The sequence below is a fragment of the Neurospora hispaniola genome, assembly GCF_033458365.1.
Source record: "Neurospora hispaniola strain FGSC 10403 chromosome Unknown B0T23scaffold_2, whole genome shotgun sequence".
Classification (NCBI taxonomy): domain Eukaryota; kingdom Fungi; phylum Ascomycota; class Sordariomycetes; order Sordariales; family Sordariaceae; genus Neurospora; species Neurospora hispaniola.
In genome coordinates this window covers 1,410,168-1,436,335 of record NW_026944407.1, presented here as the reverse complement: position 1 = coordinate 1,436,335, position 26,168 = coordinate 1,410,168, and the positions used below count along the sequence as shown (strand labels likewise).

At 52.2% G+C, this 26,168-nt stretch overlaps 5 protein-coding genes across 5 annotated transcripts; 3 read left to right on the top strand and 2 right to left on the bottom strand.

Annotated features, from left to right (window-relative positions):
- Positions 1–213: 213 nt before the first annotated feature.
- B0T23DRAFT_352518 (uncharacterized protein) lies at positions 214–3,222 on the bottom strand (the record flags this gene model as incomplete). The annotated part of the gene is made up of 5 exons (XM_062836092.1): positions 2,811–3,222; positions 2,690–2,749; positions 1,510–2,637; positions 542–648; positions 214–508 (listed from the first exon to the last, which is right to left on the bottom strand). The coding sequence occupies exons 1-5, from the start codon at positions 2,847–2,849 to the stop codon at positions 214–216; spliced, it is 1,629 nt and encodes a 542-aa protein (XP_062695266.1). The 5' UTR covers positions 2,850–3,222.
- Positions 3,223–3,676: 454 nt separating this feature from the next.
- On the top strand, positions 3,677–5,359 carry B0T23DRAFT_426165 (RTC4-like domain-containing protein; the record flags this gene model as incomplete). The annotated part of the gene is made up of 1 exon (XM_062839965.1): positions 3,677–5,359. One exon carries the CDS (start codon positions 3,677–3,679, stop codon positions 5,357–5,359), a length of 1,683 nt encoding a protein of 560 aa, XP_062695265.1.
- A 2,852-nt stretch (positions 5,360–8,211) lies between these two features.
- Positions 8,212–16,612, top strand: B0T23DRAFT_72084 (adenylate cyclase). Its single transcript, XM_062841694.1, has 4 exons — positions 8,212–8,624; positions 8,860–9,913; positions 10,602–15,968; positions 16,033–16,612. The coding sequence occupies exons 1-4, from the start codon at positions 8,374–8,376 to the stop codon at positions 16,273–16,275; spliced, it is 6,915 nt and encodes a 2,304-aa protein (XP_062695264.1). The 5' UTR covers positions 8,212–8,373; the 3' UTR covers positions 16,276–16,612.
- A 1,195-nt stretch (positions 16,613–17,807) lies between these two features.
- Positions 17,808–19,338, top strand: B0T23DRAFT_72056 (Yos1-like protein). The gene is made up of 3 exons (XM_062841693.1): positions 17,808–18,088; positions 18,603–18,710; positions 18,786–19,338. The coding sequence occupies exons 1-3, from the start codon at positions 18,001–18,003 to the stop codon at positions 18,839–18,841; spliced, it is 252 nt and encodes an 83-aa protein (XP_062695263.1). The 5' UTR covers positions 17,808–18,000; the 3' UTR covers positions 18,842–19,338.
- Positions 19,339–19,830: 492 nt separating this feature from the next.
- On the bottom strand, positions 19,831–22,825 carry B0T23DRAFT_437765 (cysteine proteinase; the record flags this gene model as incomplete). The annotated part of the gene is made up of 4 exons (XM_062840635.1): positions 22,606–22,825; positions 22,376–22,519; positions 22,299–22,312; positions 19,831–22,243 (listed from the first exon to the last, which is right to left on the bottom strand). Exons 1-4 carry the CDS (start codon positions 22,642–22,644, stop codon positions 19,831–19,833), a joined length of 2,610 nt encoding a protein of 869 aa, XP_062695262.1. The 5' UTR covers positions 22,645–22,825.
- Positions 22,826–26,168: the final 3,343 nt, after the last annotated feature.

Below are 26,168 nucleotides of genomic sequence, written 5' to 3'. Positions count from 1 at the left end.
GTATGGAATGCGCGGAGAGGGCTAAAACATATGGCTTTCTCTGATTGTTGAAAGTCTGAATTTCGAACAAAGACACACCAACAGAGCCTGTACCGCGACCCAATTCGAAGACACTGCAGCAAGCTTTACACAATGGACATGATCTGGCATTTCAAACACTGACGTTCTATTTGTTTGTGAATGGTAGACAATGTCCGTATGTATCCCCCGCTTTCAGCCGGAGCTGACCGGAGGTATGATAGCCACCTCGTCCCCTTCTTGGATAACAACAGCGTTATCCTCGCCGTCTTCATCCTCACTACTCGGCATATCCACGTAGCCCAAGTTTATCGTGACCAGGCTGTGATCAAGCACCGTTTCTCGGATACCCTGGTACCGCTCCTCGAGTGTGTCAAAGAGTTTCCCCAAGGGTAGCGGCGCCGGTAATGCTTCCATATCCTTGCCCGTGTGGGAGCTAGCAGTTGCGAAGTACAGGATGTTAAAATGACCCTTTGGGGGTTTCGGCGCGCTCATTGTGATCGTAAAGCAGATCCTGCCAGACTGTGCCTTATTAGCCTTCTTGAACGCAAAGGGATCATGAAGATGTAAGACGAAGTGATTGGTGGCTGGATAGTCAGAGATCTTGGTGATTATTGAGACATCAATGTACTTCAGAGTAGCAAATAATTTAATGCATCATCCGAGCCGCAGTGTAGGGAGCCCAATTGGGTGGTTTGGGGAGTAGACTTACCAATCGGATGTTTTCTGGTGGTTGTTTCGTGAGAAATGCATCATCTCGCTCAGGAATTCTGGGCTTCAAGACCGACGCATCGTCGTCGAATTGTCTCCGTCACGTGCTGATCGCACTAGTGACAAAAGCAGCTGCTCAAAGCATGATAACTAACAGCAGCTTTGCAAGATCCCATTGGGTCTCGACAGTAACCGTCTTCACGAAGCCATTGTGATGTTCCACTTGGAGGCAGTGAAGCCAGGCGTTGGGGAATGACAAGTCACTGCCGGAGAACCTGAGGAAAGAGTGTGCAAGAGGAAAATTTCTGCTGGTTTTCAGGACTCAACTTTTTATCGATGAACGTGAGTGGATCCAAGCTTCTGGTGCCAAGGGTTCACCTGATTGGTCGTTGAGTGGACCTGCAATTGCATCGATGGAAGCTTCCAAGAAACCCTTGAGCTCTGGGTCGTCAGGGTTCTCGTCCTCAAGTACCAGTTGGTACAACAAGCCCTCAACTTTTTGCAGTCGCAGTAGTAGATACAAGTCGGACATACCAACGGTATTTGAAGCGGGGAATCTCGACCTCATGTCTTCATCTATTTACATGTCTTGCAGAAGATTACACAGTGATGCGCCCAAGTTCGGTTGGGCTCTTGCAGACAACAAGGCGTTCGTGATAAGCATTTCGCCTTAATGCTGGATATCTTACTTGGACACGACAGCCATGGCGTTCAATTCAGCTTCGTCATCTTTGCCTCCAACTCCTTGATCCATCCCGACATTACGTCCATGTTTTTGACCATGGCAGCGTCTCCATCCTTCATGGCTGCTTCGACCTTTTCTAGGCCTTCCTTCCATTGTTGAATATCACCCGCCATATCGGCCTGCTTTGCTTCTAGACGTGCCAGCGTCTCAGATGCTGTAGCGGCATCGGAATGAATCACCCTGAGAGACCTTAGACGGTCCAGTAGAGGAGGCAGTAGAGGCGTCAGGTTCTCGATCGTTGGAATGGTTCCGTAGAGGGCGTTGATCTTGGCCGTCAGCTCCGAGTCTTCGGCCGCAGTTGGATCCATCACTGGCGTTGCGCCTGTCGATGCAAGCGCCTCGTGAGCTGCCTTTGCATTCTTGCGCGCTTTCTCTAGATTTTCGGCCTCCTGTGCCAAGGTCCGGACTCTGCGAGTAATGCTGTCCAAAGAGGATGTCGAGGCCTCTGATAAGGTCTTGACCTGATTGTGGAGAGTCTCCAAGATAGGCAGTATCGCTCTCGGTAGGCCGTTCGAGTCGAACTCGGGCATCTCTGGAGATCCAACCCCTAGGGCCTTCTCCAGAATGACGAGCCGGTGATCGAAGTCGGCTGCCTTTGCTAGCGCATGTGTTTCCTCGTAGGTTGGTGCATAGGTAACAGTGTAGCTCGCGAAGCCTTCTGTGGCTTCCAACGGCCCCTCATCAATGCGAACAGACTTGGCTGGTCCTGCTGGCGCCGTTCGAGGCGCAAGCAGGTCATCGAGCTTTGACATCTCATCCAAGGTCCTGCTCAGGGATTCAATTTCCTCCTCGTCCTGGCCCGCTGTCTCTGCTTTGGGCTGCTCTGCCGCTGCCTTCTGCTTCTCATACTCCTCCTTGGCCTCCTCGATTTCGCGCTTTAGCCGTGCAAGCTTTCTGGCCAAGTTTTCTGCGCCATCCTCGTCACTTAGGTCGCCCAGCTCCTCAGTGCCATCCTCTAGAATCCGTTGCCGCCGACTTGCAGTCTTGTAAGACTTCCTCTTGCTGCTGAGCCGGTCTGAGAAGTCGACATCGCTGGCGTCTACCGCAGCAGGCATGAACCTCGAACGGGCCTCATCGATCCGGAGACGCGACCGGGAAATGGCGGCAGAATCATCTTCTTCCTCATCGAACTCGTTATCAGAGGGTGACCTCACAGTTGTAGGCTTAGAATATAGTTAGTTTTGCGCCGAACGGAACAGCTGAGAGTCAGCTCACCGGAACTGTGGAATTGTCGTCAGTTAGTTCTGGTGTTTCGTATATGTCTGGCGCGGAATCCTGGATTGCGGTGTGGTTAGCAACCAGTTCGTTTGCGAGCTCCCAGAGCAGACAGGCTTACCAGGTCCGGCAGGGCAGCATACTTTCGATTTGATGCCATCTGGAACACTCTGCTCACACGAAATAATCACTGAAGCACTCAGGTGTTGGGCTTGCGATCTGACGAAGTTGATGTGGAGTGAGCTCGGAGTAGTAAAGTAGTTTCTGTTCATGCGTGAAGTGGTGGTGGTAGCCTTGAGGCTTCCGCCGTGCTGGAGCTAGTGTACGCAGTACGGATGTGGTGTAACGTGCTGAGGTGTAGGTACCTCTGGGTAACGCTGTGCTCGTTCTTTGTGTGGCGTTCACAACGCACCTAGCATGTCAAGGGGAAACCAAGAGCGCCCCGCGGCCCCGCATTTACCGACACGACCTAGGTACGCGTCGGTCGTCTGAAGTGTCGGGTCCTATTTATTGTGTGCGAGTTTGGTGCGGGAACCTTGTTGGCTCTGCAGGACATCGCGCTTCACAACGGGCCGAGAAATGCAGTGAGATGAACTAAGGTGCAGGAGAATCACATCTCAATATCTCCATCTTTCTGAAGGTCCGCGTTGGTTCTTGCCCTGACCATATGGCCCTCAAAAGAGAACGGGTGCGGGCAGGTTATGAGTTTCAATGGTACCTGGGCTGTTTGGCATCTTCCCAAGCAATACTTTACACTTTGACTTCCTCGTCCTGGAACCGCAACCACAACAACACTCGGCTCTCGCACGACTGCAGCAGGTTCCAGTCTGAGCTCTCAGGCACGATACCGCCTCACCAATATCCCCAAGGCCTGTGCTCTACCTGAGCTGTGAGAAGATGAAACCCAGCATGCCACAGGGCAAGCGGTTCCTTGGATTAAGCAAAAATCAGCGAGGAGTTCCACCGCTTTTAACCATTCCTTCAAAAATGGACGATATTGATCCAGATGCACCTCCTCAGAGCAGCGACGACGAAGGATTTGCGGAATCCATGAGGGGCGATTTGACGAACTTACTTCATCGTGGCAGACAGAGAGAACAAAGGTCAACTTCTCCCTCCAGAGAACACGGCAGCTCTCCAGGAACCGACATCTCCACCAGCTCATCTACAAGGCCGGCGACGCGGCAACAGAAGCGGTTGCGGGATGAAATTGAGGATGATCAAACTGATCACGAAGGAAGCTCGATCGTACAGCCTCCTCCAAAAAGGATAACTACGGAAAAGAAGACGGTTCAGCAACAGTTGGGCAGTCAGCACCAGTCTAGCATCTTCAGATCCACGAAAGAGATATCGAAAAAATTCGGCAAAAAGCACGGCTTTCAAATACCCAGAGATGCGAAACAGCCAGTATCCAAAACCCCCAAGGTACTCAAAATACCACCAGCAGCCGGCGAGAATGGAAAGGCGGACGCTCCCAGGATGAACTTTCGAATCCCCGCTGCGATACCTGATTCCTCTCCAACCAACGTTTCCTCGGCAACGAAACTTCCCAAGGCAGGCTCTGGACGATCTCGTATACGGCCTGCAAGGTCGAAATCTGACAAGGAAAAGAGGAAAGCTGAGGAAGAAGCCAAGAAGCGACAGCCGACTATTCTACGAATTCCAAAGGACTTTTCATCTCCCTTCGATTTGGACAAAGAGCTGGAATCGGGATTCGAAGAAGCAGACATTACGCTACCTATACTGCCAAGCTCACCCCTCAAAAGTTTCGACTCCGCTCCTGAGTCAAACCGGAAGCTCGTCTGCCCGATGTGTGACGAGGATGTCGACGAGTCCTTCTTCGAAACCCTTCGAGCGAGGCAAACTAGAATGACTCTTCACCAAGAACAACAGTTCTGCCTGTCTCACAAGAGGAAATCAGCCAAGGAAGAATGGCAGAACAAGGGATATCCCGACATCGATTGGACTGTGCTGGACAAGCGGATAAAGAAGCACCACTACTTTCTTCGCACCATTCTCAACGGCGGTAAATCCTACTACGCCAATGCCCTCAATGACAAGATCAAGTCGGGTCAGAACAAGACTCTACTGAAATCAGAGGGGAATCTGACTCCTGGGTACTACGGCATGCGCGGTCTGCGGCTTATGTCGGAATCCTTGGTCAATGAGTTCTCTTCAGAATTACGGAAGAGAGCGGTGCAAGATCGCCTGGTTTCGAAGCGTGGCTATATGGTATACGTGCAATCCGTGTTGGTCCCAGAGTTGGCTGTGCGGCTTATTATGGAGGATATGTCTCAGGAAGGGACAGAGAAAGTGACAGAGGAACAGGCAAGGACTATCATGAAAGACAGCACATGGGTAGGAGAGCTTTTGAACGAAGAAGATGCAGACCACGTCTTGTATGAGGACGAAGAAGACGAGGAAAGCCAAAATGATGAGATGGGCCTCAGAGACGAAGACGAGGCTCATCTCAGATACGAGTATGAAAGCAGGTTGAAAGACGAGGACGAGGAGAAGCCCAAGCGCGAGGTTAGAGATGGTGAAAAAGGACAGGACGACGAGATCAGGTCCAATGGCAAGGATGTCATTCACATCAAGGTTGAGAAGGATGACGACAGTCATTCAACAATATCTTCAATATCCACTCTCTCGGATCTCGGCGATCTTTAATCATTTTACACGCCTGTTTCTCCGAGAGCACGCGTAAGAACTATATCTGAAGAGTTCACAAAGTCGTCAACCTGAAGGATTTAGTTAGTCGTCGGGAGCATTGTCGATGGGGCTCAAGCGTGCCAATGTTCACATGGCATGTACTGGGATGAGCAAATAGAACAACCTATGAGCTGGACAATCTTCTCTCGTTTCTTATATCCTTGATCGTGCAACATCTTGGGCGTTTCTCCTTGTCTTGGGCGCACGTCAATGTTCTTCTCCCAAAGCCCCCTTTTCCTTCACAAAATATCCCTGGTTTGTTCCGGGTTACCAATGTAAGTTGCTGGTTGGAAGGGATTTAGAAGAAACCACCTTTGTTTGTAGAGGATTCCATTTGTTTCAGGATAGAAACGTGCGAAGTCACATATCAGATTCACTGCTCCGCAATTGCGGCACTACCAGTTATGAAACTAGACGGAGCTACAACTCTTCAAAACATGCCCTGCGAACGTTAGCTGTCGCGAATATTCAGCCCCATGCAAACTCCAGGCGGTCCGACTTTGTTTCTTCTAAGCTCGGTAGCTGTTGCGAGTCATTGCCAACTTGTTTTACGCCGAGTTGTATTTGCGGGCATACATATGAGCCGCTCTTTTTCAAGCGGCACCTAACTTGACATCCATGTAGTCTCTCCAGCTTCAGACTTATCCCTACCCCCCAGAGCTGTCTTCTCCTAGAAGGAAAAAAAAGCAAAAAAAAGGGGTGCGCAGGACTACCGGGCTACCCTCTGCTCAAGTAGACCCATTCTGACGAACGAGGCTATCTGTGGCGAGACTCGGGAAGGGAACCCATCGAGTTTTCTTCTTAGATCGAATCACGGGATGCCAACTGGAGCGAAAAGCTCCTCCTCTCTTTGTAGAAGCGTGTGTAAAGATGTCCATGCACTAGGCGTAAAGCTCCAGATCGGCTCTGTTTCTTGGCTTCATGTAAGCAACCTTCTATTTTGTTGATGAGATGAATAATATAAAAACTCGACGCAAAGATGGGATGGGGGCAGATTGTGGATTTGGAAATGCAGTCCCGCTAGGTAGAGGTACCCAACGACGAAAAGCCTGGTACCTACATATGTAGCTATGATATTGGAAACTAGCGTGCTTTATCCCTCGCCGGGGCAAGATCTGTTGGTTACAGGTGTAGGTTAGGTGAGTGGAAAATAGAGGTTAACGACACCCCGTCACCACACGTGTTCGGGTAGGTAGCTAGTAGCCCGGTATTTTGTACCGCCGGCTAATGTTAAGGCAAGGTCCCTTATTTTACGGGGTAGAGACACCGAGCGACGGCGAACGCTCGCACCTCCCACGTTAATGGGGTCCGGGGACCATGAAGGTACCTCTACACAGTACGTACCGTGCCTGGCGTCCAATTCTCATATCCAGGCCCTCGACACATTGCATGGTTCCTTGCAGCTGTTGAGAGGTTAGCCTGTGTTTACAGATGCAGTTCAGAAAATAGGCGCTTTCAGTCGTTCACACTGCGACATGCACCGATTTTACATAGTAGACTACTTGGGGGGTTCTGGGCGCCAAGTTTTAAGACACCTCAAAACAGAAACATCGTGAGCTTCACAAAATACTGACAGGGTTGCGGAGCCTGAGGGAGCGGGCACACCCCCACGCGGAGCGAATTGATGCTGGCTGGCCACCCCTGCAAATCTGCCGTTCAGAATCGATGTACCCTACCTCTACGTACTATGTACGGCTCACCGATATGCGCACCATCCGTTCGGGTGCCCTGACATTGACACCAGACACCGACTTGACATGGGTACCTGTAATTTCGGGGTGCTTTGGCGCACAGGAACCTCTCTGATGCACACACTGTGGCCACGGATGGGAAGCCCAAAAAGTTCTTATGTTTTGTCACCGAGATAATTCGGGCGGTCCTGCTAGTGCGCTGAGATGGCAGATGGGACTGTAGGTAATACAGGCCCGAACCGGCAGCAGGTTATGCCGTGCCTCATGTGTCTGCTTTCGGTCGCTGATGAATGTAAAGATGTCGGCTTCAGGTGATGACTCATCATAAAATACATGCTTGAAAAAACGATGAGACGCTTCTTAGAAGAGGCCCTGGCAGACAGGTTGCATGGACTCCAGCCGAGCATCAACTCGCAGTCCTGAAAGGCTTGGGGTCCTGGAACCCAACTTGAAGTTGCAGTGGCCGACAACCAGAGGGACAGTGTAAACTATCCTGATGTTCACACTTGCTCGTCAGCCCCCGTTTCCTTCTCATGTCTGGAATGGGCAATATCACCGCCCGGGGACCTTTCGGATTCAGCCCGGCTTGTTTATCTTGGGCAGCTCACAGCCGGACACAGGCTCGGACTGTCACACAGCTGTAGAGGTAGCGACTCGGTCAAGAAACCCGAGTGCTCTGGCTCTTTTTGAGGCCCTGTACAGATTTTGCTATGGGGCCAATCGCTGCCTCAGTACACTACTGTCGGAGAGCCCCAAATGCCGACCACTAGGGTACCTAGAGGTAGTGATGAGGACTGGACACATAATTGTCGAGTTTCTGATGGTGGACCATCTTTGGCGCACATCTCACCCACCACCCTGGTCCGCCGTCCACCCACCCCTGTTGGTACCCGGACGCCAGTGACCTACCGCCCTACCTCCACGCCCACTCACCTGCTGGTGAACATCGACATCTGATCCATTTCCGATTCGCTGCAAATACCTAACAAGAGACGATTAGAACCACTTTGCCGGCCCAGCAAAGAGGGCAAACGCGGACCTGGACTAGCCACCCACGAGATAGCAGCTGAACACCTCAACAACACACCAGCATATCACCAGCAACGTCTTGGGTTGTCGGGATTCAACGTCCCCATTCTTCGTCACCACAAGACACGCCCGCCATCTTAGCATCGGACAAGGCCATGACCTGAAAACACTGGCCATCCCCATCCTCACGTGGAATGGCTGTGGTCTCCTAGTAGTTGGCATCTTTGTTCCGCTCGCCTCCCGCCGGTGACAATGACGAGAAATGACGGCGGCTCCCGCTACAGCTCCATCGACAGCGCACAATCCAGCATCACGGCGAAGCCATTTCCCTTGACGCCGACCAGCAGCCTGGGCAGCTCGATGACACGGCCGCTGTCCCCGTCGCTGCAAGCGGGCAGCAGTAGCAGCAATGGCGGCCACAATGTATCTCGGTCCGCCTCACAGGGTTCGCGCAGGCCCGCGCCGACGCGTTTGAAGACGGATGACGGCACCCAATTTGCGAGGTGAGTTGAAGCGAGCGACGCAGTCTGTTGTTTCCTGGGGGCTTCGTGGTTCTCGAGCGGTTCTGTGATACGGATACCTACCCAGTCTTGCTTGCACAGTCCTGTCCTGTCACCGCAACTATCCGGAAACCCCGTTCTTCTTTGCCGTCCCTTCCTGTTACATGTCAACCCTGTTCTTGCCCTATTTTCCTGCAGTTCAAACTAACGGGTGCATGCGTCGGCCGCCCATCTACAGCAGGTCATCGAGAGATTTCGAGTCGTCGCAGTCCCAGTCGCAGCCGTCGCATACGCAGACGCGGTCGCACTCACTGTCACAGGCCACGCTTCAATCATGCTCGCAGCCGCAGTTGTCATTGAATTCCCAGCAGTCTCAATCCCCTTCTCAGTACTACTCGCAGCAGACGCCGACACAGCAACAACCACAGCAACAAGTATCGCCCACGGGGGGCTCGCGCCTGACCCAGTCGCCCACTACACCGTCCAATGCGTCTATCCGCGAACACAGAATGAGCGAGCTGGGGGGATATCGTCGTGAAATGGCGGCGATGTTGGACACCACAGGCGGCGCATTGAGCCGAACGTCATCGCACAGTCAGCAGCAGCCGCAGCAGCCGCAGCAACAACAACAACAGCAGCAGCAGCAGCAGCAGCAGCAGCAGGGTCACGCTGCAGGATCAGTTTCGGGTACCTTCAGCAACCTCGGCCAGTACGCACCGTATCTGGGGGGAAACAACGGCGGCGGGATGTCCATGGGCAGCTTCCTCAATGACTCTACGGACAATCTGTCGGTAATATCGCAGCTATCGCCGGGCATCCGGCCGATGACGGCACGGCCTTCGCAGGCGTCGGCAGGCAGCATGGAGTTTCCGGATTCGGCATACTACGACGATGAGCGGCGGCCGTCGATTGCTTCAATCACGACGACGGCGAGCAGCCAAGGGTCGCGGACTTCCAAGACCCGGGGCGGGCTACAGAAGCTCCAGCAGTTTTTTGGCGATCGGGACGATTGGCCTGGCCGAGATTCGTCGGAAATTAGCCTGCCCCAGCCGAGTCACTCGGGCCCCATGTCCACAGGGAAGGAACACCGATCACACTCTTACAGCCTACCAGGCAGCGGTCGCTCGCACCGGGACCGCAACTACTCCAATGCCACCGATCACCATCCCTCCACCTTTGGCTCCGTCTCGACTGTCGGCGGGCGAGATAGGGATGCCTCGCCCGTGCCCTCGAGGCCGCGAACCCCAGTGCCTGCGCCCGAAGTTGTGCCGTTTCTGTACCAAGAAGCCGACGTACGTATAGCCTCGCTCTCTCTTTCTCTCTTTCTCTATTTTTGTCTTTTTTTGTAATTTACTGTTTTCGATCTCCCCTTCCCCCTCTTCTCTCTCACCCCCTCACCCTCTTCCCCTCTCTCGTAATGTGTCGTGGTGGTAGCTTGGTAAGAGATACAGGAGCAGTAGTATCCCTAGGGGTATCCTACGCTACCTATACCTACTACCTACCTACCCTCGCTTGACCCCATATCCACGCCTCGCCAAATCTTATCTCTGGCCTTCTCTTTCCTATCTCCACCCCGAGCTATCCCGTTTGGGAATCGCGAATTGGATGAGTAGCAGTGGGATCAACATTGGCAATGGCCGCCGGCCGTCTCATTCTTTGCTCCAAACGCAACCCTCGTTTGACGCTTCCTGCAACATGTCGGCGGTGAGATGATCCCTCCTGCCATTTTCCGTATTCAAGTTCACAACAACCACATTAACAAGGAGCCCAAGGCAATGGCTGCGGAGACTTTTACACAACAATGACAACGACAGCCTGCCAGTGAGGTGTCGTTGTTACCCAGCTCCAATCCCGAGAAACCCGCTCTTTCCTGCTATTCTCCAGTCTGGACTCCTCCTGCCCGCCGTGCCTACCAATCCGTATAATAAAAATTGCACGAATAATCTCTTTCGCCGTAACTGACCATTGCACGAATCACAGGACATCGCTCGCTATGGCGAAGCACCCGTTCGAACAAGTCTCACTGGCCCTGATCGCGATCGTTACATCGACAGCTCCCAGAACCCACCAAAGACCTCGTCTTCCGCCCGGTCAGGTCACTCCATCGTGCACCTACCGGGACATCATAAACACAACAAGAGTAACGAGGATCCGAGAGCTTTGAAGCCATCGCTTAGCAGGGAGGATTCGGCAGCCAGTTTCGCTAGGGATTTCCGCAACGGTTCCAGCTCTATGATGGGCACCCGATCTCGCGCACAGAGTCCAGCGCCCAGTTGGACAGGGACGTCGCGGGGACTCAAAGCCAACAGTATTTCCGACGGAACATCATCTCCAGCTCCATCGCACAAAAAGGGCATCTTGGGTCGCTTCCGCCGGCACAACAAAGACAAGGAAGATGGCTCCAGCCTTCGGAGTGGCTCGAACCACACTCTTGTACACCGCCCGTCGAGACAAGACCTTACCCGCGCCGCCGAATCCACCTACCCAGCATCCGTCTACGTTTCGGACCCTAGCGAGCAACGAGAGGTCCCTGTCCGCCCTGGCTATGTGCGCCAGACGACGGCGCCGGGGTTCACCACAAAACTCTTCACCTCTAAGAAATCGAGCTCGGCCAAACAGCCCCAAGATGACATGGACGAGGACATTGGGCCCACTGACATGCACATGGGAGGTGGAACCGTCTATCATCTCGATACGAACCTTAATGATATGGAGGGAATTTTGACCAAGCCTCAACCCATGACCCCCCTGGACAACAGCATATCAATGCGACGCGAATCAGAAAAGATGATTGTCCCGATCACGACAGATCCGGAGGGCGCATGGGCTGCCCCGGACAGTTGGGCCGTGCGCGACAACAAAAAGTCTCTCGCCCCTCAGGTAAATGAAGACTTGTGCTCACGTCAACCTACCGAGGAAAAGGAGAAGAAAAGCAATTATTACATTCGTGTCTTTAGGTCAGATAGCACCTGGACTACGCTCACCCTGCCCTTGACTGCGACAGCTGAGGATGTTATAATGGGTGTGGCGAAAAAGACGTATCTCCCTCCGGGTGCTCAGGACAGCTACTCTCTCCTTATCAAGAAGCACGATTTGTTCAGGGTCTTGAATAGCGCCGAACAACCCTTGAGAATACAAAAACGACTCTTTCAGCAGATAGGTTATCAGGAAAAGGATGGCATTGACGAAATCGGTCGCGAAGACAACAGTTACATTTGTCGATGGGTCTTCCTCAAGGAGAAGGAAGCCGACATGCATTTGCTCTCACCTGACATCAACTTCAGGAACCAGAAGCTCAATCATGTTGACCTGTCTGGGCGCAACCTAATAACCATACCGGTACCATTATATCGCAAGGCAGCAGAGATTGTATCCCTCAATCTGTCCAGAAATCTATCCTTAGATGTCCCTAGAGATTTTATACAAGCTTGCACTGCTCTTCGGGACATCAAATTCAACAACAACGAGGCGCAGGCCTTACCCAAGAGCTTCGCCACGGCCAGCAAGCTTACCTATTTAGATGTGTCAAACAATCGCCTCCAGGATCTGGATCATAGCGAACTGAGCAAGCTAACAGGCCTGCTCAAGCTGAACCTCGCCAACAACTGTTTGCGCAGTCTACCCCCGACGCTTGGAGCCTACAAGTCGCTGCGGACACTTAATATATCTTCCAACTTCCTCGACGTCTTCCCCTCCTTCATCTGCGAGCTGGAAACCATCGTCGACCTCGACCTCAGCTTCAATTCAATCAACAACCTTCCCGATAACTTGATGAAGTTGAGAAACCTTGAGAAGTTCGTGATCACTAACAACCGACTGTCTGGGCCTATATCCGAGAGCGTGAGGGACCTAGTCAGCCTCCGGGAGTTGGACATCAGATACAACCAGATCAGTACCATCGACGTCCTTTCTGACCTACCTCGGTTGGAGATCTTATCCGCCGATCACAACCAGATATCCAAATTCAGTGGGTCCTTTGAAAGACTTCGAAGCTTGAAACTCAACTCGAATCCGATTGTCAAGTTTGAAGTCAAAGCACCTGTCCCTACCCTCAAGATCCTCAACCTGTCCAATGCGCAGTTAGCGAGCATCGACGAATCAATCGACAACCTAATGAACCTTGAGAGGTTGATACTCGACTCTAATTACTTCGTCTCCCTGCCAAACCAAATTGGTAACCTCAAGAAACTTGACCACCTCAGCATGGCAAACAACCACCTTGGAGAGCTTCCTCCCGAAATCGGCTGCCTGACGGAGCTCCGAACGTTAGACGTCCACGGAAACAACATGCGCAAACTTCCGAACGAGATTTGGTGGGCGAACAAGCTCGAACATCTCAATGCATCTTCCAACATCTTGACAGAGTTTCCCAAGCCTGCCTCGCGTGCGCCACAAGCGCCAGGAGAAGCTAGCCCATCTCCAGGTGCATATCCCTTCCCGAACGGCAACAAGAACGGACTCCTTTCGCGGACACCTAGTATGGACGACCTTAATGGGGATGCGTCGCGACGCCCTAGCCAGGCTTCTAGTACACTCCTCGGCGTTGCTGTGTCACCCGTGCCATCAGGACCCGACAATAGGAAGAGCTCCATGGTGTCGCTGTATGGAAAAGGAGGGCGCAAGACCTCCGTCGTATCACGAAGTACGACGCAGAGCAGCACTGGAGTAATAACCCCGAGTAACGGCCCTAGGAAAGACTCCAGTCTGTCTTACCGATTCACCCACACGTTTTCGGGATCTCTGAAGAACCTCTATCTTGCGGACAACCAGCTAGATGACGACGTCTTCGAGGAGCTCAAGCACCTCCCTGAACTTCGAGTACTGAACCTTTCCTGCAACGATTTGAGCGACATGCCCCAAGGAACGATCAGGTCCTGGCCTCAGCTCGTGGAGCTGTACCTTTCTGGCAACGAACTTACTAGTTTACCTGCAGAGGACTTCCTAGAGGAGCACTGCCTCTTACAGACTCTTCACATCAACGGCAACAAGTTTATCAACCTACCCGCAGAAATATCGAGGGCCAAGAAACTTCAGGTTCTGGATTGTAGTAGCAATAATCTGAAGTACAACGTCACCAACGTGCCCTATGATTGGAATTGGAATTTCAACCGCGATTTGCGGTACTTGAACCTTTCTGGCAACAAGCGATTGGAGATCAAGAACAATTACCGTCAGCCACAAAGCTATAGAGACGATGATTTTGCTGACACCGACTTTTCGAAGCTGACGAATCTTCGTGTGCTTGGGTTGATGGAAGTAACTCATACTTTACCCAACATCCCTGACCAAACGGAAGACCGCCGTGTCAGAACCTCCGAAATGAAGGCCGGTGCTTATCTACCGTACGGCATGGCGGACACGCTGGGCAAAAACGAGCACTTGTCTCTTTTCGACCTTGTCGTACCTCGCTTGGGTTCTGTGGAAACCGATACGCTCGTGGCCTTGTTTGATGGCAAGGAGCTCAGCACTGGTGGTTCGAAGATTGCCAAATTTCTCTATGAAGAGTTTAGCAGACTGTTCATCCTAGAGCTTGAGAAGGTCAAGGGGAAGCCGAACGAGAATCCGGCGGATGCCCTGAGGCGTACTTTCTTGTCGGTCAACAAGCTTCTCATGAGCCTCTCCAACAGCGCAGACGAAAGGGGGCTTGACTCGCACCCTAGCAGGAATTACGCCCATACGGTCCTGACCAAGGAAGACCTTAATTCGGGCTGTGTAGCTACCGTTGCTTATTTGAGCGAGCTGAAGCTTTACGTCGCCAACGTTGGCGATGTTCAAGGCATGCTCATCCAAGCCAACGGTTCCTTCAAGATGCTAACCAAGAAGCATGACCCGGCGGACCCCGTTGAGCGCAGTCGCATTCGAAATGCTGGAGGCTGGGTTTCGCGCAACGGACGATTAAACGATGTTCTCAATGTGTCTCGTGCATTTGGTTATACTGAGCTATTACCAGCAGTGCAGGCAGCGCCCGACATCACCGAGCACACCATTGACGACAAAGATGAGACAGTGCTCATTGCCAGCAAAGAGTTATGGGAGCATCTTCGGCCAGAGCTCATCGTGGATGTGGCGCGTGAGTGTCGCAGCGATTTGATGAAGGCGTCTCAGAAGCTTCGCGACCTCGCGATAGCCTATGGGTCAACCAACAAGCTCTTGATCATGATGATTGGCGTTGCAAACCTAAAGCAACGACAAGCGCAGCAATTCAAGGGACAGCTTAATGCTACTTTCTCGATGCCGCAAGATGATCCTAGTCATGTGCCACCGAGCGGGAACAAGAGGAGGAAGGTGAGGGCCGAAGGACCCCTGGACTCTAATCTCATGCGCCTTAACGCGGAAGTCCCGCCTCCAACAGGCCAGCTGTCCATCGTGTTCACCGACATCAAAAACTCTACGCAATTATGGGAAAACTATCCCGAAGCCATGAGGTTGGCGATCAAGCTTCACAATGAGGTGATGCGGCGACAGCTCAGGATGATTGGTGGCTTCGAAGTCAAGACGGAAGGAGACGCATTCATGGTTTCTTTCCCCACGGCCACGTCTGCCTTGTTGTGGTGCTTTGCCGTGCAAATGAAACTGCTAACAGTGGATTGGCCCCCTGAAGTACTGAGTAACAGCAGCTGCCAGCCCATTTATGACCGAAACAATAATCTCATTACCAGAGGTCTCTCAGTTCGGATGGGTGCTCATTGGGGTGAGCCCCTAGCTGAGCGAGATCCGGTCACAAGACGAATGGACTATTATGGACCCATGGTCAACAAGGCTAGTCGTATCTCCGCTGTCGCTGACGGAGGGCAGATTACCGCATCGTCGGATTTCATTACGGAGATTCATCGATGCCTTGAGACCTACAAGGAGTCGGTTGATGCTGACGAGGACTCTTTGGAGGACGATGCTACTGCAAAGGCCATCCGAGCTGAGCTACGGGCATTGAGCAGTCAAGGGTTCGAAGTCAAGGACATGGGCGAGAAGAAGCTCAAGGGCCTTGAGAACCCTGAACTCGTATACTCGGTATACCCTCATGCGCTTGTGGGCAGAACGGAACAACACCATGCCCATACAGAAAGCACGCAGAACCCGGCCGCATTGCAGCCCTATGGCGCTCTTGCAACGCCTAAGCCGGCGATTATGGATCCCGACAGCGAGATACAGTTCGAGCCGGAGACGATCTGGGCGTTGTGGCGTGTTGCGCTGCGCCTTGAAATGTTGTGCAGCACGCTCGAGGAGCCTAACGCCCGCGGACTTCAGGCACCGGAGACCGAGCTGTTGGAGCGCATGAAGCAAAGGGCTGGAGAGGTTACGGACCACTTTCTTTTAAACTTCATGGAACATCAAATCAGCCGGATCGAGGTATGTTAAGCCCAAACAAAACCCTTTGTGCGACGAATCAAGAGACTAAAGTTTCCATTTACAGACATGCATCACTTCGCTCGCTGTTCGCCACATAGCAATCGGCAGCGGACCAATCACCAAGCTGAATGATCTTCGGGCGCCGATGAACGATGTTCTCAGCACTCTGAAGGATCAAATGGACGAGCTCGCGCGGTACAAGGCCAAATACGGGTCTTTGGACCAAGCTGACACCGATGATGCCACAGACAACAACTCAAGCGGCGACGTCGACACACTAGATGGAAGTGATACAGAGCAAGAATAATCAATCGCATCATCCGCTCGGTGCTTGGATACGAAGAAGGCAAAAAAAAATAAACACGCTCGTCGACTACATCTTACAACCTACCTACATAGCATAATCACAACACAGCCCTGGTCACAGCCACCTGTTTTTCATCATCCAAATTTGGCAACCCTACTATCATCAAGCACGGCTAGTTGGATATAATCAGGCTGCATCTCTTATGACTCTCGCTGGGAAGGGAGATTACAATGGGCAGGCAACGTGCACTTGGTGTTGAACTCTGTTATCATCAGTGTTCCTTTTCTTTCAAACTGTACTCATGAAGGTGTGGATTAGGATGGGCTAGGTTAGGATCGGATAGGGTTTGTTAACGTTCCCAACGCTCAGTTCGACCTATTTTTCTTGTTGTTCCTCTCTACTGTTACTAGCGTAAATACCCAGTCATCCTCTTCATACATTGTTTGTGTGCGACTCCATCGCCTTCAGTGTGTGATTATTTGCCTTTGCCTCCTGTTATTGCCATCATCGTTGTCAAGAGTTGTGATGAGGTGATGTGAAGTGTCAAGTTGAAGTTGGAAAAGGAGGAAGGTCGGATGGGAGGGACGACGGTGTTACGTGCAAGTTGCTTGGATGTCCACCCATTCTCACTGGCCTAGTTTGTTTTGTTCCTGTTTTCTGTCAGTTTGAGTAAATGGACAAGAACCTTGCACATATGTTGCAGGCGTTCTCCGTGTTCCAAATTGAACTTGTACAATATGCTTTTCCTATTGGTCCAGTCGTAGTCAGTTGGTCGGATTGGACTTGGGAGGATCTGGTCTTCTCTCTTTGCTCTAATCACATCGGTCAAGAAAGGGTTAGTGTCGAGGAAGGAAACTGGGGATGGAAGAGGAAGGCTACTGTTTGGTTATCGTTAATGAAGTAGTGTATGAGAGAGAGGCTAGGAGATTGTGTTAGTGAAAGGAAGACTGGAAAGAGATAGTTTCACGTCGAATAATGATGCAGGGTCGTGAAAATTGCCCGGGCTGATTTGAAAAAAGCGAGGCTTGATGATGGTTGTGCCGTGATGGCAATGTTCTTGCTGTAGGTACTTGAGTGAGCCTTGTCTCGTAGCCATGCTCATTGCTCCCATGTCACGAATAGGGGCTTACACCAGCCCAAACCCTCCTCTGATTGGCCACACAATCAAGGGAAGGTACTGCGTAGAGGTAGGTACGTATCTCTGCTTGCCTGCCGGGAACCTAAGCTTCGTGTTGATGGTACTTGGAATCTCCACAATGACATGACAGCTTTAGTGTTCCGTTGCCCGCCTGCAACCAACTGAAGCACCGTCGTCGAACTGGAAGCACCCTGTCCATCACTCCTTGTCCCGGTATAGGCACCACGGCACGTCTGCCCGACTTGCACCTCACTGCACACAGCTACACCACTACCGACCAACAAACCAACAAACAAGCGACACGGAGACCACGAACGCGAGAGAGAGAGAGAGGTTGCAGATAATACTTCTTCGCCTGTAGTGCTCGCCAATCGACGGTTTCAAGGTCCAGCGGATTGGACTTGCGTTGATTCCATTCTCGATCGAAATACCCGGCCACCCTTCCGTCGCTTCGAAATAGCCCAGAGCCGACTGACCGACTGCGCGCGCGCGCGACACAACGAGAAACTCCTCCCGACTCTATTCCTAACCGACCGATCAGCGACCAACCGACGACGACGCCGCGCCCCCCAGCGCCATTCGTCAAGATGTTGATCTTTGGCAATCTAATCTATGTCTCCTGCCTATTGATCAACGCTATTGCCATCCTCTCTGAGGATAGGTTTCTTGCCAGGAGTAGGTGATGTCCTGTGTCCCCTTACCTCGTCGCTTGGCTTTGTTGCGCTATTCTTGTGCAGCTCGGAATATCCGGTGGAGCTCCTTCTCTGGAAGATGGACGGTGTGTGGAATTCGTGGGAGATGGGTGGTTTATGGTGATGTTTGTTGTGGTGTGGGTGATGGGGATGGGATGGGTAATTGGATGGGGAGGGGAGGGCGGTTTTCAGCTGTCTTTGTTCGGTTTGTCTGGATTCAAAACTGCGCTGGATTTGATGGACTGGGTCATCAGCCAGCTAGCAGAGATACGGATGGATGGACAGATGGGCCAGCGATCGAGTAGGAATACATCGACTGCTCGGTTCATGTTGTTCCAGCGCACACCGGGACTGGCAGAGAAGGAGGAGGAACCACCACGCATCCACCACGACCCCTATCCATCCATCACAAACCACACTTAACAGCAGAACAGCAACCAAGCAAGCGCATAAGCAAAACCGATCACAGCTAACCTATTCTCTCTCTCTCTGAACAGTCAACTTCTCTCCGTCCTCCTACGACCCAGCCTTCGGCCAAAGCGCAGATGCCTCCGTCCAAGCCAAGATCATGAACCTGATTGCGAGCGTACGGACATTGATGAGGCGTACGTATATACATATATGCACCCGGGATATTTGTACACCTGAAACCCCTTGCTGACTTCTTCTCTGTCATGTAGCCCTCCTGATTCTGGTCAACACACTGATAATAATATACGAGCTGGTGCTTGGCTAAGTGAGGATCTTTCGGCCGAACATGGCACCAAGAGAAGGAAGCTGGGTGTCGAACTGAAGACAGCGAAAGAGAGAGATGCATAACAGGATGGTGCAGGGGAATATGAAGGCTGAGGAGGGTCATCGAGCGAATCAGGGATCAAGAAAGGACTGGAACAGGATGCAAAGCATAGGTACGAATACATCTGGAAGACGGGTTCAGTCATATGGTTCGGACTACTACATGGCCTCGTGGGCTGACAAGAAGAGAAAGAAGGAAGGATGATAACGCATCGGAATGATTAACAGATAATGTAAAGTTGACATCACCGCTTGAGTCTGATGGGCGAATAATGGCTCGCTGCAAACGTTCAGACAGGGAAGAGGCGGTTGTGTGAAATCCCCTGATGAGAATTGCGAAGTAGTGCTGTGTAGAATCAAAGCCAGTGCCTGTAATAATCAATTGGGTTTTCGGTGAATGTGGGTGTAGTAGTACTAGTACAAGGAAGGCCTCTAACAGATTTCCCGCAAGTGTACCTGAGTGCCATAAGAGGGGTTCTTGCTTCTAACCGTCTATTAACATGATTCCCCAGCTGCGGTTCAGTTAGTTGTACAGTAATTGACTGACCCGGAGTGTTCCCAGGTTCAGCGAGCCTTTGTTCAATTCATTTCAATAACTTTGCTTGGTCTACTTTTGTTTATTTCCGCTCCCCTAAACCTGCAGATTCACATCACCCACCACCGCCAGAAAAGAATCAATAAGGGCGCGGCGGGTTTCAACAACTCCTCGCACACCTCGATCATGCCCTGTAGGTTTTGCACCAACAACTTCCAGAAGTAGCGCTCCTAGACGCCAATACTCCCCCCTCTCCCCTTTCCCCTAGTTCACCCCTCTACACTACATCTACTCCCCATGCTTTCTCGACTTTTCGTACTACAATTGGAGCACTCCTCTACCGCCTCCAGACCACCAACCCCACTACCAGATAAACATCCAAAAGGCCTATCGCACTACGATAGGAACCGTGAACTCTTCTTCCTCCCCATGCTGAAGCTGAACCGGTCTCGCAGCGGCGGCTTCTCGAACCTCTCCGGAGCCGTAGGGGGCGGGCCGAGTATGGAGGACGTCGATGCCGACCTAGACGCTCGCACGTCTCTCTTGATACCCTCTGGAGTCGTCATGGATCTCATGGGCGAGCTCGGCAGGTGGTGATTATGGGAATAAATGCCGTTCGGCCCTCGTGACGTGGGCGACAACGGCGACGACGGAGAGAATCCGCCAGCGCCGTTGCCACCATAACCATCACCAGTAGTCGCGCGGCTACTCGCGTTGCTTTCAGCCACGCAGTTGCTGGTCATGCTGTCGTTGCTCCTCTGCTCTGTACTGCTGCTTTCCGCCCTGTCACTCTTGTCTTTGTCGCTGCTTTTCTCGGACTTGTCGCTGCCACCGCCACCAACACCACCACCACCGCCGCCGGTCTTTCCCAGAAAAGCAAAGCTCTTGCGCGAGAGAGACTTGCCACCCAGGCCGGCGCGATTGAACAGCCTGGGACTGCTGGGGCCACTCTTAGTGCCTGTTTCAGCGGCTGCCGCCTCCTTCTTGCGCCTCTTTTCTTCCTCGGCCGCCAGCTGTTTGCTCTCGCGCATGACCTTTGCCAGCTGCTCCTGCTCTTTTTGCTGTACTCCGCGCTTCTTTGCGACCTTCTCGAAACGCTCCTTTTCTGCGAGCCTTGCTGCCTCTTTCTCGGCGGCTTTTCGGGCCTTTTCCTGTGCTTTCTCTTGGGCTTTCTGTTCCTTTTTCTCCTTGGCAAGTTCATCCTTGGATTTGGGCGGGACCGTGGCTGCCTCGTCCGCTTTCGTTATGACGGCAGGGGCCGGAGGTGGTGCCGCAGCTAGAGGATGGGAGAAAGGCTCGGGTCCGGGGGTCTGGGTCGGCGTTGAAGATTGTAAGATACTGGCAATTCCGCCTGGAGCTGTTTGGGCGTGAGCAAGGCTTACCGATGGGTCAAGATCTTCGACTGGTACTGTCGGCTGACTGTTGACCTTGGTTAAGGAATCATTTCCGGTCCCGTTCGTTTGTTCCGCACCGGCTGCCAGGTCGGCTGCTTGGGTGGCTAACCTCATCTCTTCTAGTCCTTCGGCATCCAACTCTTCCCTCATCTTCTCAAAGGTGACTTCCTGGTAGAATAGTACGTAGGCGCAAGCCATGCCTGGCTTGTCACCAAAGAAGTTCGCCACGAAATTCTTGTCAACGGGCTCGACCATCTCGTCATCGAACAAAACCCATCCCCGATCCTTGGTCTTGATAATTGACACGTAGTGTCCGTGGTAGGCATTACCTCCAATATGGACAATAACTGCGTATAACTCGTAAATCCTGTCCGGGTCTTCAGCATCATCCGTCGTATTGAACATGCGAAGATAATATGGGTAGACGACACGATGAAACAGCTTTTGGAGTCGGCTGTAGTCCTCGGTATACTTGAACCTCTTCAGATGCAACGCCAAAACCTTTGGTAGCTTCTTAATCTTCATCCTCTTTTCGGCCTCTTGCAAGCCGCCACAACGATCGCAGTGAAACTTGTTCCTCTCGCAAAGCATCTCCTCTGCGGAGAATTTCCGTAGGCATGACGTTACCGAAGAGTGCTCTTCCAGATCGATTGAGAGATCCAAAAACGTTTCGTCTCGTTGTGACACCGTCTCGCAAGTCAAGCACCTGGTTTCGGAAACTAGGACGCCTTCAAAAATGTCGTGCACCCAGCTTGTCTCTGGCGTCCTGAGGTTGGATGCCATCATGCTCCTCGTAAGGCTTGGAGATGACGATTGTTGGTTTAATTGAGACGATGTCGTTCCAATCTCCTTCCTGCTCTCCTGCATACGCCTAGCATACGCCTCCACATTCGAGATAACATCGTTCAATACAAGGCCGTAAAATTCGTGTGCGTCTTGGTGCATAGAATTGCGGAACATTTCATTGTCGCGCTTGAAGATATCCAGAAAGCGCTGTGGGCTGATGACACCGGTCCTGGAGTTGCTTTGAATCAGAGCAGTAAAAATATCCTTGAGCCCGGTGAACGTGCATTCCTCCATGCCGTACGCATCTGGATTTTCCTGGGCCAACTCCAACACGGGCCCTTTAATCATGGCCTGCTTTTTCTTGTATTCTGGGGCATCAGGCCTGTCTTCCGGTCGTATCGGTTGCGTTATTGGCATCGGTATTGGTCCAGGAGTGAACCCTTGCCGCGGTTTGGGCAATGGCTTGCCGGGCGTCGCCGCATTTCCGTTGACTTGTACCGGTGGCCGTATCGAGACTTTGACCTTGCTCGTATTGCCTTCTGACGTGTTATTCAAAGGCGGGTAGTTAACGACATTCTCTCGAAAAGGTTCCGAGTAGTATAACGCTTGAAGGATCGAATTGCAGTAGCTGGTTCCCTAAGGTTAGCATAAAACTTCACTGTCATCGGCCGGGTGGTGCATACCATGTGTTGCCAAACTACAAAAGTCATTTGTGTTAGCGACATCATCCACACAGCAAGATTCCAAAATGCGGTCCTACATTTTCCAAGCCAAAGTACTTGTCGCTGCCGTCTTCCCGCAGAGGCCCAGCATTTTGCAGTATTCTCTCAAGGGGAGTCAATTCCACCGCCGGCTCGTCCTTTTTGTTCTTAGACGAGGCATTGCTGTCGGTTTTGGAGCTTCCCTGCATGAGCTTGTTAGCGACACCAAAGGTCCTGTCGAGACTCGTCCGTAGGGAGGACAGAAGTCAAAAGGAGTTATCCAACATACTGCACCTGCGCCTTTGAGTTTGTTGAAGAACCCTGCCATAATGCTATGGGTGGAAGGTAAACTGGAGGAGCGCGTAGGTAGTTTGGGGCCAAGTCACAGTGTTGGCTACGGCTGCGCAGCATAAGCTCGGACGGGCGACGGCAGCGAGCAGCGTTGTATCTGCAACCATTCGCAAAAAAACGAACTGCAGTGGTATTTCCGAGTCCGAAGAAGAGAGTAACGAAGGTCGCTTCGAGATTCAAGAGAGTGCGGAGGCACGCGCGACCGGTGCGCAAAGTGAGAATCGTCTTGGGGGGCCGGCTCGTTGTGGCTCAATGCGATGCTGCGATGCGTATGCAGCTACCAGCTGGCAGTGGCCAGTCAGGCAAAGGAGTTGGTGACTGCTCCTCCGATCAGGATCCTGTCTAACAACTCGTTGGGCCTGTCCCAAGATCGGTTTACGACTTTAGATCGCAGAACTGAGGCCAATATCCGTCGAAGCTGTGGAAGACAGCTAGGGCGACGACTGGAGAGACGAGCGGGCAAAGACGGAGAATGGGAGTGGAGCGGATGGCCTCCAGGTTGGACGGATGACGGGCGGCGGTACGGGGGATACTTTTAGACATGCGGCGGAAGTTGAATCAGGAGTTCAGGAGCTGGCATGCACGCTGTCAGCCAAGCAAGCAGGTTGAGTAGCCTTCCTTAGAGAGCTTGGGAGCCAAGCTATATCGACAACACCGTAGTAGTGGCCCTTGTCCGACGAACGATGGAAGGTGCATAGAAGCCTGAATAGAGCCTCTATATAAAGCTATGATTTGTTGCCAAGGAATAGAGTAGAGTGGAGGACTGCAGGATAGGAATTGGCTTGCACGCGATTTGTAGCGTATACTGTATAGTGGAGAGATCTCAACCAGACCCGGGTCTGGGGACGGGAGATGGGAAGAGAGTCTGCGGGATGGTGATGTGGTTGACTGGTTGCCCTGACTCCCCGAGGCAGTGCCGAGTGGTACTTCTTGGTAATCTCAGCGTTTCTTCACTAATCCTGCTGTAGTCGGCTCGCAGTGGCCGTTGCAACTTCCAGCATTCTCGCGTCGGTTTTGACTCCTGCTTGCCTGATTCTGGTATGAATGGGGACCGAGTGAACAGTGCGCGAGTCGTGTGAATTGGCGAGGAATGGGGGCATTCCCGTCTGTTTTCCCTTCTAGTGGTGTGAGACTGGCGAGACTGAGCACTAGAGGTACCTCGAGGACGTTGAGGTTGAGAGGTGGATTTCCGGAGTGAAAGTGGAAGTGAAAAGCCGGCGGGGGCGCCCGGATGAATTGCACTACAGGGTAAAAGTCTAGTGGGTATCCACGCGGATGGATGGGCTGCAGGTGGCTTCTCACACAGCGGACAGGCGCTCTGGCGGGCACTTCAGAGTCCACTTCACCACAGTCACTGCCCGCTCACTGCCTCCTCTCACCATTCACACAGCCTGGGTTGTCATTGCCCGCCCGTCTTGCAAGTTGCAACAGCCCGGCGAAATGACGTTGAACATCAATGATCAGGTACCGTATGTTGATCTTGGCACTCAATATACCTATCTCCCGGCCCCTTTCTCCAACATGGCCGATTGGATCCAGGTTGAGAATAACTTACAGTACTTGACTTTGCGATCAACATCGAGTACAAGAGCTTTCACAGACAGAACCTGTCACTTGCTCGGTTTTTTTCTGGCCGAGAACTCGGCGAACACGACAGCAGGTCTCGCGTGATGGGGCAGGTTACGAGGGCGCGTGCCTAGAGGTAGTGCATGTATGTCTACGTATTCGTCTTCTCGCTCTTGTTTCTCAAATGTTGGGCATTCGGACTTGATGTGCAATCTTACCTGCCCAGCTGAGTAAAGTGTGCCTGGGGGCCACGAGGTTGGAATCGCTAACTTAACACAACGGCGAAACGAGCGGCACCAATGGGAGAAGCAGTGGAAGATTCGACTATCCCCGGACCTTACCACATCGATCATGATGTTCTCCACTTGCCGACCTCAACCGAACAACGCTCGTCATCATGTCAGCCGGGATCCTCCTTCATCAAGTGAGTGAATCTCCAAACGAGGACGGCTGGTGATGGCCACAATACTATAGCGAGAAATCGCAGAGCTGCGCATGTACCGACTTTACAAGCTATGGTCTATCGTCTGAGCCTCGCGGCGGCCGGCGGTTATCCCACTCTCCACACCATCACGGGCAACTAACATAGTTAACTAGGAGACTTCTCAGACCACTTTTCCCATAGCAGCAGACGTTACCTCTAGAGAAGCTGTGGTTGCAATATAGGGTCGGTCATAACAACCACACCAAAACGGCAGAACCGGCCGGCTGGGCTTCTCGGTTCTAGGCGTCCATTTACTGTAATTTCATGCAAAGAGAGGCACCAGTGTTCCCATGGGACCACCTTGTTGGTGATCGGAACTCGAACGACTGGCGGACAACCCCGCTACCAAGCAGCCGAGGGAGCATTAATATAAACTCATGCGGCACGTTGGGGATGGCTCAGAATGCTTGATGGTGAAGTATTTCAGGGTCGTCATGTTCCCCATGAAAACTACGCTGCTAACCGGTTACCATATACCGTTAGCATACATGTGTAGGCATCTCCGACGAATCCTTATACATTGACCCTACCATTTCAGCGTAAGATGACTGATGGACAGCAAAGTCGCCTGCGTTTGTAACTAACGCTCGCACGTGTTAAACTTGAGCTGAGTCCTTTGCCATTTTGGTTGTTCGATAAAGTGAACACAGAACGTCCGTCCACACTCTTCAGATACCCATACAGCTTGTTGCAGTCCTTAGGAACATGTCACGACACAGGTACTTGCCCACCGCCCATTCTTTCCCTCGTTCAAGAGGGAGAAGAGGATGACGGTGCATACACATACATAGCTTGGGATCAGCCACCCAAAGATACATGCAACAGTCAGATCGCCCGCGATGGAGGGCCGCCATCGCGGGAACGATATGTACCAGCCAAAAGCAAGGCACAGGTGGGGAGGGGTTCTTGGCCGACACCAGCCAGGGGGAAGGGATAAAAAGCCGTTCTCATAGCGAGCGTAATCTAGTAAATTCTCACTGCGCACAGTATCTGCACCCGACCCAAGCCTTGCCCGCTGGGTGTTTTCTTTCAACATTTTGAAGTCCGCAAGTTGATCGTTCGTGGAACCCAAGTGGATGTGATGCGCATGGCTTCCTCGCATTAGCGCTGCCGGAGCTTTTTGCGTGGAATGTTCTACAGTACCATGGGACAACATGAGGATCCAAGACATACATTCCCTGACCAACCCTAATTATAACCACAGTCCGACTCAAAACTCGACAAGTGGAAAGCCTAGAAGAAGCCTTTCCGTTAGGACATATCCTGCCGAACGGATCCAGTCCCAACAATCTCACATATATCATAACAAGGGAATTCCCTCCTCAAATCGTAGTACCTCAGTGCAAACATGTTTACACGTTCTATCTTCTAAAGTTTATATGCAACGCACCGGCGCTACTGGTGGTAGAAGCATTTACGTACCCATATACGTACGCACTGCATACAAACCA

What these genes read in the sequence shown, in the direction of transcription:
- B0T23DRAFT_72084 (XM_062841694.1), top strand. Translation starts at nt 8,374, where the DNA reads ATGACGAGAAATGACGGCGGCTCCCGCTACAGCTCCATCGACAGCGCA. An exon ending in TTCTGTACCAAGAAGCCGAC is followed by an intron (nt 9,914 to 10,601) that starts GTACGTATAGCC and finishes CACGAATCACAG; the next exon opens with GACATCGCTCGCTATGGCGA. An exon ending in ATCAAATCAGCCGGATCGAG is followed by an intron (nt 15,969 to 16,032) that starts GTATGTTAAGCC and finishes TTCCATTTACAG; the next exon opens with ACATGCATCACTTCGCTCGC.
- B0T23DRAFT_72056 (XM_062841693.1), top strand. Translation starts at nt 18,001, where the DNA reads ATGTTGATCTTTGGCAATCTAATCTATGTCTCCTGCCTATTGATCAAC. An exon ending in GGATAGGTTTCTTGCCAGGA is followed by an intron (nt 18,089 to 18,602) that starts GTAGGTGATGTC and finishes CTCTCTGAACAG; the next exon opens with TCAACTTCTCTCCGTCCTCC. An exon ending in CGTACGGACATTGATGAGGC is followed by an intron (nt 18,711 to 18,785) that starts GTACGTATATAC and finishes TCTGTCATGTAG; the next exon opens with CCCTCCTGATTCTGGTCAAC.